This window comes from Oryzias latipes, chromosome 12 (genome assembly GCF_002234675.1).
Source record: "Oryzias latipes chromosome 12, ASM223467v1".
Classification (NCBI taxonomy): domain Eukaryota; kingdom Metazoa; phylum Chordata; class Actinopteri; order Beloniformes; family Adrianichthyidae; genus Oryzias; species Oryzias latipes.
The window spans coordinates 16,906,304-16,920,016 of NC_019870.2; the positions used below are offsets into that span (position 1 = coordinate 16,906,304).

Consider the following 13,713-nt stretch of genomic DNA (forward strand, 5'->3'; position numbering starts at 1 on the left):
TGATTTAGAAGAAAGTAGCTTCCACTAATAAAATAGTATCAAATTGAGTGTTTTCTTGGTTAACCCATCAGAAGACATCTGGCCTCAATGGGCTCTACTTGAAAATGCTTAGAAATACATTTCTAAACCTCTGTTTTAAACTACGTATCTTTATTTATTTATTTTGTGGATTTTCAGACAACCCTTGCTGTTGGAGCCTTATTGAATATCATATCCAAATCCCTCGCTATTGTCATCTTTGCTGTTTATAATAATTATGGATTGATTAGCTTTCCTCAGACAGGTGTGCCTCAGCCAGAACAGAAGAAGGTTTACCATGGAGTCATGGAAGTAAAATACATTTTCAGTAATGTAAATAATAAAAGCCCCAATGAACTGCAACATTGACGGGAGTGGAAGACTTTCATTAGTCTTCATCGTAGCCAGGTCCATCTGCCTACGATCAAAAAGAAAAGAAAACACACAAACAGTGCAAAACATTTCACTTCCACAATCAACCCTTCCAGACTCATTAAGCTGGGGATTGGTACACTTGCAGAATTACACACCAGATGGACAGCCAGGCGTCACACATCTCAGTAGCTTGAAGTGCTAGAATTGGCTTCTAAGCTTCTAGACTTTTAGCTCCCATACCTGCAACTATCTTTCAGAAAAAGGGAAAAAAGTGACTGTCTGCAAATCTAAATTCAGTTTCTAGCATTATTTGATTCTATTGGTCAGTGGTGCCAGATGTTGTTGATGTAAGCTTGGCCCCTATCGCAGATTCTCTTTCTATCTTTGGCTTCAGAAGTTTACCCCTCTGTGTTCAGGCTGAATTTTTTTTAAATATAATCAATAAATTAACTGCCTCTCCTAAATAACCAACCAATGCTTAACCAACGAAGAGTCTGTGAACAAAATCTCTTTACACTGAAATGTGCACTGTGCTGTTTATTCCTAATGTGAGAAGACTTGAACTGGAAGTACAGATCCGAAATGCAATTGTGAAACAATCAGAAATGATTAGGTAGTCTCTACACCAAAAAAGACTCATTCCCAGCATTAACAGTAAAGAAAAGTTAGTTGGTTGAAGAAATTGTTATTTATCAAATGTATAAATTTAGAATTTAGGATTTTTAAAACATTTTAGACATATATAAACAAAATTAGACACATAAATATGGCAAAATAATTTGAATATTAGCTGTAGGATTATAGCTGCACTACTAGCAAATGACGCTACAAGTAAAGGTTTTTGTTAAAACTAATAGAAAAACAAAAAAAAAAAACACCAATCATCAGATCAACTTCAAAAAGACATAGAATATAGCGTACAATAATGAAAATTCTTTAGCAAAATGCTTAAAATGGTCACCCTGAAACGGCTAAATATCAGCTGTTGTATAGGAGTAGGTATCTCCCACTGTTGGGCTGCTGACCGGTGCCGGTCTATGCGTCAGGTGGTCCCAGGCCGCACAGAAAGAAAACACAGTTACATAACTTCCTTTTTTTTATGATCTGATCCAGGACTAAGTCTTTTTTAAACTGCTGAAATCTTTCCACCACATCTGTCTATGATTCACACTTGATGGACGTCAAGATACTCGCATCGGTCACATGTCTCGTCTGCTACCATCTTAAAACAGCATTTCCAGCCAGTTACACCAAATACATAAACGCTAAATTGTAACCCTGAAGCTTGTTAGCAAAGAACGTCTTTGGAAAGTTTCTTTGTGCAGAAGAGACCCAATAGGGAGACAGAAGAGAAGCATTTGAGTTGACATAAAAAAGCTGTTTAATATAGCAGAAAATACTTGAATATTTGCTGTGCCATTTGTTCCCACGCCCTCTTCATGATTTGCAGTTTTCTAATATTATGTGAAAGCTGCTAATAAATATGTAAAACAGTGGATTCATAAACAATTTGATATTTGAAAGATATATTTTTGATTATAGTTTTGTTATTTTATTTAGTCGTGTTTATGTTCCCAGCGTAACCCTTGTGGTAACCTAGGCACTTTACCATTGGGAGTTGGGTCATCTAGACCCACTAAACAGTGCTCTGAACCTTTTTTCTTCAATGATTTGTGGTCTTCATTTGTGATCTTTACTGGTGTCCATGGATTACATGAAATCTTTCCATCTTTCTCCACCTTTGTCATGGTAGGAATAACACGTCAATGTAAGGGTGGGGTCATCTAAAATAGCACAAGGGTTAAAAGCAGGTCAGTAAAAATCTTGCCTGATTTGCATAAAAGAAAGTTAGAGGCTGAGACGATGCTTCTTGTTTCACTTATTTTTGGTAGTTTGTGGTTATTTTTATGTTTTTTTCTCCAGCTAAGTTTCCTAAAGAGGAAAAGTATTCTGTTTTTTTCATTAGACAGTAAACTTTCTGCAGACGGCCAAGGAAATTCATGTAGGTGGAAGTTTATAATGTTATTTTTCCTCCTCCTTTAGAAAACTCCTTAAAAATTATTTTTATTCCTAAATAATACATTGCTTGAACTTTATTAATTATTTCCGGACAGACAATTATAAAACTTTTGATGATTAAATAAAATAGAATACAATATTTTTTATCCTGGAATAGGAACTTTTTTTTGTTTTAGGTATTCTTTTAAGTTCCACTCCTATCATCTTTTAATCTATTATCAAAGTGTATTTTTGTTTTTTCTACGTCACAAACAAGCCATTTTTTAACTGCATTATTCTATCTGCTCATGATTTGAAATGATTTTAATAGAGAAATAATTACAAATGCAATTTTTAGCTTAATTTTCTTAGTAATTGTCCTCCCTTATGAAAACGAATGCCACAACAACATGTTAGAAACACCACAAACTGTAAAATGATTTTGCTTTTCTGCTTTTCCTGCTGTGGAGGAAGTGATGGCCTCATATTTCTTTTCTTGTGCAATATATTGGAAAATTAATAAACACCATCTTCAAAGGGTCACATTGAGCTCCACAGAGGCTGCTGTGATCCACACCTTTGAAACCTTTAAACAAAGACACAGACATTCACACATGCGCACACACAGCAAACGAACAGTCCTAATCTTGTACAGGTGTATACACACTTACATGCATGGAAACACACATGCAACAAAGAGGTCATTAGTGACCTGAGGAATGCAGAGGTCAAATCCTAAAAGACCCGGCTGATAGAGGGGATGTATAGGATCAAAGGGGGAGAGAGGGGAGGGAGAGATGGATGGAGGGAATATATGAGATCAAAGGGATGAGAAAGGGAGGAATGAAATGATGGGAGGATGAAGGAGCGAGCGAGAGTGTAGGTGAGGGGGAGAGACTCAGGAAAATGTGCTGGAGGGAAGGACTGCAGGGGCGGAAAAGGGGAAGAAAGAAGGGGAGAGTGGAGGGATGGAGTGCAGAAACAATACAGATAAGTCAAAGTGACAGGTGTGTGAGTTTGTGTGTGTGTGTTTAAATTGTAGGTTTTCAGTTGGAAACTGAAAGCCTGTGATGTTAAAAGATTTATATACATGTGCATTGAGTGTTTATAGAGAGGGTGGATGCTGATGGTGTCTGTTGACCAGAGGGGACGAAAACAAGTAACAAAAGGCACTTTTGGTAAACCAACAAAATGACATCTTTGTATTGATTTTTACCATTTTCTACCTCTTGTTGATATAAAAAAAACACTTTTAATGCATAAAGACTGCCAAACTATAGATACGCTGCAATATTTAATTAAATACAGATGAAATTAGAGTTTTGAACATCTGCCCATTTCACCTGTATGGTGAATAGCATCATCTTCTATTTCCGAAGGTCCCTGTCTGAGCCTTCCTGTCTTAAAGTAGTTTCTTTTTATGAATCAAAATTTGCACGCAGAGCTGGTTATAACAATAAACACACCTTGGAAATATGTAAATGCAAATGCTCGTTTTCCTTTTTTTTTCTTTGCGCATCTGTGAAATGTTACTCTCCTTCTACAGCACCCTGACCGGTGTGAAGCTAATGGATCTCTTCAGTCTTGGTCTAAAAATCATTCCAAAAAGTTTGTTCTCAATGTTTAATGTGAAAGGAGTTTCTAGTGGGCTGCATAGAGCTGTGGCGGTTACCTCACAGGGAGAAGGCCCTGGTTAAAATCCCGGCTCTGGTCCTTTCTCTGTGGAGTTGGCTTAGTATTCTTGTGCATGCTCAGGTGCTGCAGCCTTCTCCCACAGTCCAAAATTGCACAGAGACCCATCCATCTATCTGTTTTCCAAATCTGCTGAATCCCTTTCGGGGTCAGAGGGTTGCTGGAGCTTATCCCAGTTATACTATGTTCATACTGGGCGTGCCATACGTTTAAGAATGCATGTCTAGCCCATGGAAAAACAGGGAAAGACTGTTTTTTCTTTTTTTTGACTACTGTACACTAGCACATGTCAGCCACGTACCATTGGAAGAAGCTGTTGAACTGTGCAATTCCTGCGAATCTTGCTCCAGATTTGGTGTCATATAATTCTGCCTGGGCACAAACTGCAATTAAGATTTTCTCCTCCATGATCAGTTTTCAGACGGTTGGCACTTCTGTGCTTTAAAGAGAATGTCATCCATTCGTCACTACCAAATCCGAGTCCCTGATTGGTCAAAGTTCAACCTGGTTTAACTTTCAACACACATTGTTGCACATTTTGTACGTAGAGCCTGAAAATGGTCGTAACAACTTGCGTAGCGACGCGTGATCGTGAGAGTTTTGAACATGGAAACTCAAAATGCGCATACAGTAGATTTACTGTTGGATGAAGGTGGGGTGCAGCCTGGACATGTTGTCAGTCTGTTGCAAGGCCTCACCACCACACACACTTATCACAGACTAATGAAGGCATTTGGATCAGGAAGTCCAGATACCATCAGTCAAGACAACGTTACCCGGATCAATAAAACCATCACGACACAATTATCAATATATGTATGAAGCATGTCTTACGACTGCGGGAAGAAGTGGACTGTGGAGAAAAACCGCACCTGCACGGGGAGAACATGCAAATTCCATACAGAAAGGTCCCAACCGGGATTTGAACCAGGGCCTTCTAGTCCTGAGGCAAAAGTGCTAACTAATACACAATGGTACAACCCCATAGAGACCAAGAAAAGAGATATTTTAGAACAAAATAATGGAATCAAGCAAATTATAGCAAAAATGTCTATGCCAGTACTTCTTTTAACCCTTGTGCTATCCTAGGCACTTTAACGTTGGGAGTTGGGTTATCTAGACCCACTAGACCAGGGGTGCTCATTACGTCGATCGCGATCGACCGGCCGATCTTCAAGAACCTGGGTAGATCGCAGGTCAGCAAAGATAAATAACCAAAAAAAACTTGAATTCTAAAAAATCCACCAGCCAATCAAAATCCTCACTGAGAAGTACAGGACATGATTGACATGCAGAATCGGACATTTTCTGAAACATATGTCACTGCACATGTTTGTTTAAATTCACTGAGCGCAAATTCTGTCTGTCATCAGAAAGTCGCTTTCTGTCCCGGGGCACGTGAAGTCCCCGGCAGAAGACCACTCCGGACAACCGGAGTGTTTATTGAAGTTGCCCCGCGTGTCTCCTCCTGCTATCGCATCTGCAGTTCTCGCCCGATAAATACGAGTTCATCACGGAAGCGTTTTTTTTTCCGTGGCACGCGCTTCGTACGCAGCCATCAATGCCTTTGAAATGCCATGCTCCCCGCAATGCATTGTTTACAGCGGAGCATGGCATACGATAGTCGCTGCTTTCTGTCTTTGTAAAAAAACGCCTCATCTGTTAATACAAAAGTATTTTTGTGTAATCTTACTGTGTAGTTTTTAATTATCAGTACATAAACAACAATGTACAAATGAACATGTAACTCATAAAACATTTACTAATAGTAAATGTTAGTAAAAAGTAAAATACTACTTACTAATAGTGTGTATATATATATATATATATATATATATATATATACACACTATTAGTAAGTAGTATTTTACTTTTTACTATATATATATATATATATATATATATATATATATATATATATATATATATATATATATATATATATATATATATATATATATATAAAGGTTCAGACAGTGCTCTGAACCTTTTTTCTTTAATGATTTGTGATCTTCACTGGTGTCCATGGATTACATGAAATCTTTCCACCTTTATCCACCTTTGTCATGGTAGGAATAACACGTCAATGTAAGGCTGGGGTCATCTAAGATAGCACAAGGGTTAATATGAGGTCAAATGAACACTGATGGTTTGATTCTTTTTCGGGCTCAACAAATTCATCATTTCGGCATTATTTGTTTTGCTGTTACTAAAGCTGTCATAAGTGATAGAGAGAATGAGAGAGAGTTATGATAACATCTAAAAGGCAGGAGAAACATTCGTAAGTCTTCATTTGGTCTTGGAAAATAGCCAAGACTCGTTGAGTTGGCCATATGTTTTTGTGCATTTGTCTGCGGGTGCCTTCGTGTGGCTTGACGGACTTCATTTGAAACACTTGTTGCAACACATGGTTTTCAACTCAACGGGCAGACGCACCATCAGTCATAAGAGGAGAAACACCTACACAGAGTGATAGCTGCGTACAGGCGCACACATGCTCCTTTTTTCTTTTTAGCCTCATTAAATCTAAATAGGAAACAAAGTCACAGAAACTGTAAAACAGCTGCCAGCACCAAGAGTCTAAATAACCGGAAAAAAACAGAGGGTTCAGAACACACGGTGCAGGCTGTATCTGTGTGTTTACACTGTGTTCGCATTACTGGGTCAACTCACAGCACTAACATACACTGTACAACTATATACAGACAGAAAACTTCTAGTAATCTTATCATGCAGTGTTTTGCTTTGGATAAACTAAAGACTGGGTGTTGTAAAAGCAGGCAGATGCAGCACTGCATCTCCCAAATACATTCCAATCTTTTTACCTGCATTAAGGTTCACTGAGCCACTAAAGTCAAAATGTAATCAAATATGAAAACTTAGCATAAGCATTAGGATTTTTTTGTTGAGGGTTTCAGTTGCGGGGCTGCTGCGTTCCTTTGACATTCAGGGCAGCAGTGTTGAAATCTTAAAATGTGAATAATTCTAATTGTAGCATCAGCTAGCTTTGTTATGAATTAAGAACATCCCTATAAATAAAAGTAGACAGGATTACCCATAACTATTGCAACAGTTTATAACAGTTAAAGACCCACTCTGGCCATCTTTTCATCTATTCTAAAAGTTTTCCCAGTAATAAAATAAAATAAACCTATGTCATTTTCTAGGTCATAGTTTCTGAAGAGTGACAGCAATTCATGAGAAATTCACCTCTGAGTTAGGGGCCGGATTGTTGACATAGAGTAACCCCGAATTTACACAGATCTGTCTGTGGTGCATATCTGTAGCATAGAGAGTTTATCTCCATCAACAGTTAGTTTACATTGTCTCCGTTGCGTCTTAGCTCTGTCCCCCTGGCTCCCAGAGGAATGGTTTGTCCCGTGTTGAGTAGTTCGTCCCACTCTCTTGCTCATCTAAAACTTAAACTATCGGACCCTGTGTCCTCTTCTTTCTCATTAGGTCCTTGTAAGGTGCATGTTTTGGATCATTAATGATTTTAGTCTTTGCACTCCCAAAATTAAAGTTGAGTAATCTGCAATGTTTACATCTGTTATCACGTGGGCATGCCACCTTAAAAATAAAACACAATTTTATTAACTATTACTTTGAAAGTACAAATTAAGTTTTTATTTTACTTTTTACTGGAGAACCGTGTGAAAAATCTGCTGCTTTTCTGACATTACAAACATTCACTTTAGCATGAAATCCAGATATTAGTTAGAATGCGCTACGTACTTGCAAAGTGACCACACATATTTGCTGACTTTTATTGTGTGCAGCCACAGGAATGAGTTTTGTAGCTGTTTATAAAGCAGGCCCATCTTTAAAATATTCTCCTCACAGTTTTTGTAAGTCCACACTAAGCCAACAGTCTTTGGAGTGAGAGCTGCGCTCCGCCAGGCCCCCGAACACTCCAGATCTCCACATGTGGGAATCTGACAGTGGTGATGTTTGCTCTAGATGTGCACTCCCACCCCACTCCATTTCAACAAGAGGGGGCATTTCCATGACAAAGGACAATTATTAACTTTCATTGGCTCTGGTTGCTTTGATATCAACTAGGGGTGTGTCTGAGTGTCTCTGTGTGTGCGCAAGAGGGGTGGTTGGGGGGTGGGTTCGGGGACAGCAGTGGAGAAGAAGAAGAAGAACAGGGGGACCTGATGAAAGGAGCCGAGTGGGAAAATGCACCCGCTGACCCACAGTTCACTAATAGAAGAGAGGATCACATCAGAGGGAGATCATTTGTTTGTGTTTTATTGTCGGTCCTTCACTCCGCTTTCATTCTCCATCTTTTTCTCACCGTCTTCATCTTTTTCTCCTTCTTTTTATTAGTTCTTTTTTTTGAATCTGTATTTATATTTATCAGTGATCTTCACCTCCACCTCCTCCTCCCTTCACTATAATTTAAGCAGCTGAATGGCATAGCGAAGCAAGAAAGAAGGAGAAAGAGCTGAGAAAAAACGGGGAAGCCCTGCAGACGAGAGCCTTCCTTCACTGACATGGCACAGATGTGAGAGTGTTTTTTGTGAAGTGAGTCGGGGAGGCGATAGGCTAATTTGCGTGGTATAAAGAGGGAACCCTTTTCATATGCAGAGCGCCACTTTGATGCACAGCCGATGAAAGCTGGAGGGAGCGCAGAGGAGAGTGGAGGAGAGAGTGACGGAGGGGTTCTTTGTCCCGGGGCAAGGGGGGCATTTGTTCCGCGCTGTCCTCCTCTCTCCTGCTTTACCAAGGCTCCCGTAGATGGGACAGCTGAGAGGCAAAGATGTCATCAGAAAAGTAAATAAAAAAAAGAAGTTTGTGATCTGACGTCAACCACATGCTACAAACATCGTTGTCATGGAGATGCAGGCTTGAATTGGGTTTACAGGCCAAGTTCCTCTGCTTTTTCATACATGGGAGTTTCTCACCGGAACGTGCTGGATGCTGACAGGTGGCTTAAACTTGGCCGACAGTTGAATAGCATATGCATTAAGTGGGAAAATGCAAATTTGTGTAGTTCTGCTGACAAGACTACCCACTTTGAATAGTTGCTCCCATTAAAAAGAGTAAATCAAACAGCCTTTGCTTGTTCATGGAAGTTATACATTTTAAGGACTAAAGATGTGTGTTTGAGTGGTGGACATATATGAACAATAACTGACAAAAGTAGATGAGTTGTCTGTGAGTACATTGATCTCATTGTTCCAGGTAAGACTTGTGGATTGCACTTTTATGTGTGTATTTTATGTGTCTTTATAGTTTTGATCAAAAGCAGTGGTTTCAGAGGGGGTTCACAACAAATACTGGCAGATTTCACGCTTGCACAAGACTTGAACTTTTTAACCCCAAATTGCCATTTATAAAATATTTAATGCACACATTTCTGTGAGCCCTATCTCGTTAGCATGACACAAACTTTCCTTAAAATCCCATTGTACATAACTTTGTCCATGTTTTCTTCCCTGTAGTTCATTATCCTTCCACTGGGGGCAGTGGAAGGGCCTTTTGTGCCAATTTCAAAACAGCTGCTTCCATGAAATCTCAAAAACACTTTTAAGGGGAAAAATGTTGCTAATATTCAAAATTTAATGGTGAGAATAATTCACCCATTGTTATTCCTTTTTTTTTAATGAAAAATGTAAATTAATTTGTTAATAATTAATTATTACATCATAAAAAATACAGAAAGTTTTTTATGTTGATGTAAACAGGAGACAGAGCATTGATTTTTTAGTGGCAGACAGAAACCAAAATAATAGCAAAAAACTGGAAACAGATTTTTTTAGATTGAAATAATGATGTTGTGGAACTGTTACTCTAAGTAGCACTTAGGGGTTTGGTGAACATGGTGATCAAGAACAAATTAGAAGTTGTTCCGAAGGAAACTCAGGGTCACTTTGGAATATTACTGCCAATGTTCTTATTTTCCTTAGGAAGCCAAAGTAATGAGAATGAATGCCCACAAAAGAATCTTTCAAGGCCTAAAAAGTTAAGATTAACATTGAATCATGGGTTTATCTTCAACTTTTTTTCAGGTGGGTATAGAATGCTAACATTGTTTTTTCCCAAAGTAGGATCCTCAGGACATGCTTTTCCACAATTTTTGTACTCATTGAGTAGAATTATTGTGCCCCGACAACACCAACACTGCTTTGGTTACGTAAGTGGTATTCTTCTAATTTTGAACATTTAGTCCCTTTTGCCTTTGCTTGGACAAAAGACTCTGCTTGACATTGACAGCAGGATATTTGTTTTTTCCATGGAATTTTGGGGTAATTCCTTCCCCATTTTCTGTAATCTGCCAGTAGCAGTTCAGATCCTGATTAGCAATGCAGTGACTGAGGGTCTGACGTCAACTGTCAGTAACATAGAAGACACAGAAATAACCTCTTCTGCTTAAAATATAGACCTGTCTTCATTGAATACATTTCAATTAAAATGGTCTTTAAGGTTTTGGGAAATTTGACTGCAATTTGCTGAAAACAGATTTAGGCTGGTAGTCGGAACACCACCCAAATTGAAACCAGGCTGTAGCTTTTCTAAATGTCACTTTTTGGTCCTATAACAGCGTGATGTGGAAACTGAAAGTTGCAAAGAGATTTTTGTGTGTGCAAAATGTGTGTTTATGTTGTGGGCAAATTTACGTCAAACCATTGCCCTTCAGTAGACAACAGCCCAACAGTAAGGTGACTAGTGATGATGATAGCTGGCCTCTTCCTGTCTCCTTTCTCTTTTTGCTTCAACATTTGCATGGACAGTTTGAATTGAGAGATCTCTGGTCATCATTTACTGTGTAATGACTGTGTTCTGCACGCACAGAACTCTGCTTACATCATATCCAATGTCTTATGGTTGTTAAGGTTTGAACCATTTCTCTCCATGTCAAATGGAAGCAACCTCCATGACAGAGCTCAGTTATGTGGTCACAAGAAAAGCGAATCGTGTGTGTATACAGTGGTCCCTTGCTGTGACACATCTGTCAGCTGTTTCGCTGCTTTTTTTTAGTTTTTATGTGCTTTCTTTTAAAAAAAAAATGTATTGTGTTCTGTCCCTTGATTGGCTGTAGACCATTGTCAATCAAAATCCTCCATTCCAATGCAACTGTACAGAAGGCAGTCAGCTTTTCATAAATTACATAAATTTTCAAACAGGAGTAGATCTTTGGTTCATTCTATAATATCGAGCTAATATTTCTACAAAAATTTGAACTTTGAGATTTTGAACAAGAGAAAAAAGTGTGAAAAAGTCTATGTCTCAGAAAAGTGTATGTAGTGAGGGATTGAAATCTTAAAATCTAAATTGTAAAAAGTAAACCAGAACTTCACAGACTGTCAGTTGTAGGCTAATTTTAAAACACAACTCCACAATAAACAAGGGACCACTTTAGCCTATATATTTCTAAAAACATTTGCTCTCTGTTATAGAATTTATACATCAACTTTTTCTGTTCCAGGTCATCTTTGCCTTAAACCAGACATTATTACAGCAGGAGTCTTTGAGAGCCGGAAGCCTGCAGGTCCCATATACTACTGAGGATCTGATTCGGCACTACAACTGCGGAGATCTTAACTCAATCATCTTTAATCATGAGACCTCACAGGTCAGTTCTTTCAACAGCCTTATCTTATTTTGTTGGATCGTTTTTCTCTTCTCAATGTATTCTACATTAGTTTGGTCATAAATCTACCAATCCTTCTGCTTAGTGAGCTAAGAGTCACTGTGACCTTTTGACCTCATGTTAGTTCCTCTAACATCACCCATGACCTTTTCCTCCACTCCCTACCTTGTAACTTAGCATCGCCTCCCCCCTCCATCGACTGTTATCAGTTTCTCAAACTATTTCTTTTTGATAATATTCTTGTTAAGGCAGTTAGGTGACTAGTTTTTAATAAACTTTTGACCAGAAAGGGAATGCAAAATAAGCGTTAACTGAACTACATCATCCTTTCACTCTCAGGTGCCTAACTTCAATAATGTGACACTGCCGCCCAGTGAGCAGGTGACCGCCCAGGAAATAGACAGCTACTTCAGACAGGAGCTCATCTACAAGAGGAATGAAAGGATGGGGAAGAGAGTCAAGGCACTGCTCGAGGAACACCCTGACAAGAGCTTCTTCTTCGCTTTTGGAGCAGGTATCTGTTTTTAATATAAAACTCAGAATTAAACCAAAAAAAAGGGAAAGAAACTAGCTTTATAACCACGGTATCCCCAGTGGAATCTATGAGCTTAGCTGAGGCAACAGTAGGAAGCCACCTTAAATCGCAGAGCGTATGAAGTTATTTTCTCACAGTATTACGTTCTTCCGACAGTAAGACTTCCAAAGTCTCCAGGATTTTAGCGAAACTTAGGGTCCAATTCTTTGAGTCTGAAGGAACTGCTCTTTCTGCACTTTGTCATGGCTGTCAGTGTACTGTACATTTGGGTATGTCTATGCGTTTATTGTGTAACTATTTTCTCCATGGTTGCCCATAGGAAAGCAGTCTTTTTTAGGAAATAGTGTCTGCGAATGACCAAAACACAAGAGCTACAAGTGGCAGAAACCGCATTTGTACTTTATTTATTGAGTTAAAAAACAAAACAAAAAATCGATAAAAAATATTGGACTGAGCAAAAACTAGCGTCATAACTGAACAGAAAACATCAAAAATCGAAATTGAAAACAGCACCAATGCCAACAGTCAGAGTAAACACTACTTACTGACACTTTACCTCTGTTAACGTTATTATCGGCAAAAGCAGCTGCAGCAGCCCGATAAATCTCCTCAGAGTAAAACGCATTGATTTCTCCTCTTTTCCTGTTGCCAACATATCAAAAATAAAAGTGATCAAACAGAGAAAACGACTCCAAGCCTTGTTTTTTTTCATTCTATCATGCATTGTAGAGATTTTCATTGTCTGTAACAACAACAATATAGTGTTGCATTTAGGCAGCATTCTTTTACTTTTCAGCAGTGTAATCCAATCAGGGGAAGCTCTCTGTTGTTGAGAAAAACATACATTTGTGTGAATAAGGAGCTATCAGCTATTTAAGAGGCAGAACTGTTGGGGATTGTTACCAGGAGCTGATCTTATTACATATTTTTTGGCAATAATTGTTTATCTTTTTTGGGCAGAGCAGAATGCTGTTTGCATGAAATGCCGCATTCAAAAGCCAGCAGGAAATGTTACCTTCAAATTTTTGACATTTGAGGCAGCTAATTCAAAGATTTCACCAGTCACTATTAAAAATTTAATTTGAATTACTTGTAAAGGATGAATATGTGTCTATTGTGGCCACTTTGTTCACACTGACCACTTGAATAGTTAGTGTTTTAATATAGTTGTAATTATCCAAGTTTCCACTGTCATTCAGATTGTCCTTCATCTAAGCCAGGAAGGGCCAACATTTTCAAACCTAAAACTTTCAGATCCTAAACCGGAAAAAAAAAGAGTTGAAAGTAAACAAAAAAAAAGGATTTAAAACCAAAATTTTGAGTTTTGAAACTTAGAAAACAAAATTTGAAGTTGAAAATAAATAAGTTTTTATTAGAATTGCAGAAAGTTTCAGACACTTTTTAGCTTACCACCAATATTTCAGCGTGAATTTGTTAAGTTGTTTTAGTTGGATTTCAAATCTTTATGGCCCTAACTTGACTCCATAGAGATGAG

At 38.3% G+C, this 13,713-nt stretch overlaps 1 protein-coding gene across 1 annotated transcript in view; it reads left to right on the forward strand.

Moving 5' to 3' along the window:
- The window catches only part of trabd2a (TraB domain containing 2A), a 79,190-nt gene that overhangs the window by 35,037 nt on the left and 30,440 nt on the right, over positions 1-13,713 (forward strand). The window contains exons 3-4 of the mRNA XM_004074979.4: positions 11,519-11,665; positions 12,023-12,197. Of these exons, the coding sequence (XP_004075027.1) occupies positions 11,519-11,665; positions 12,023-12,197 (322 nt within the window). The remainder of the gene's footprint in view (positions 1-11,518; positions 11,666-12,022; positions 12,198-13,713) is intronic.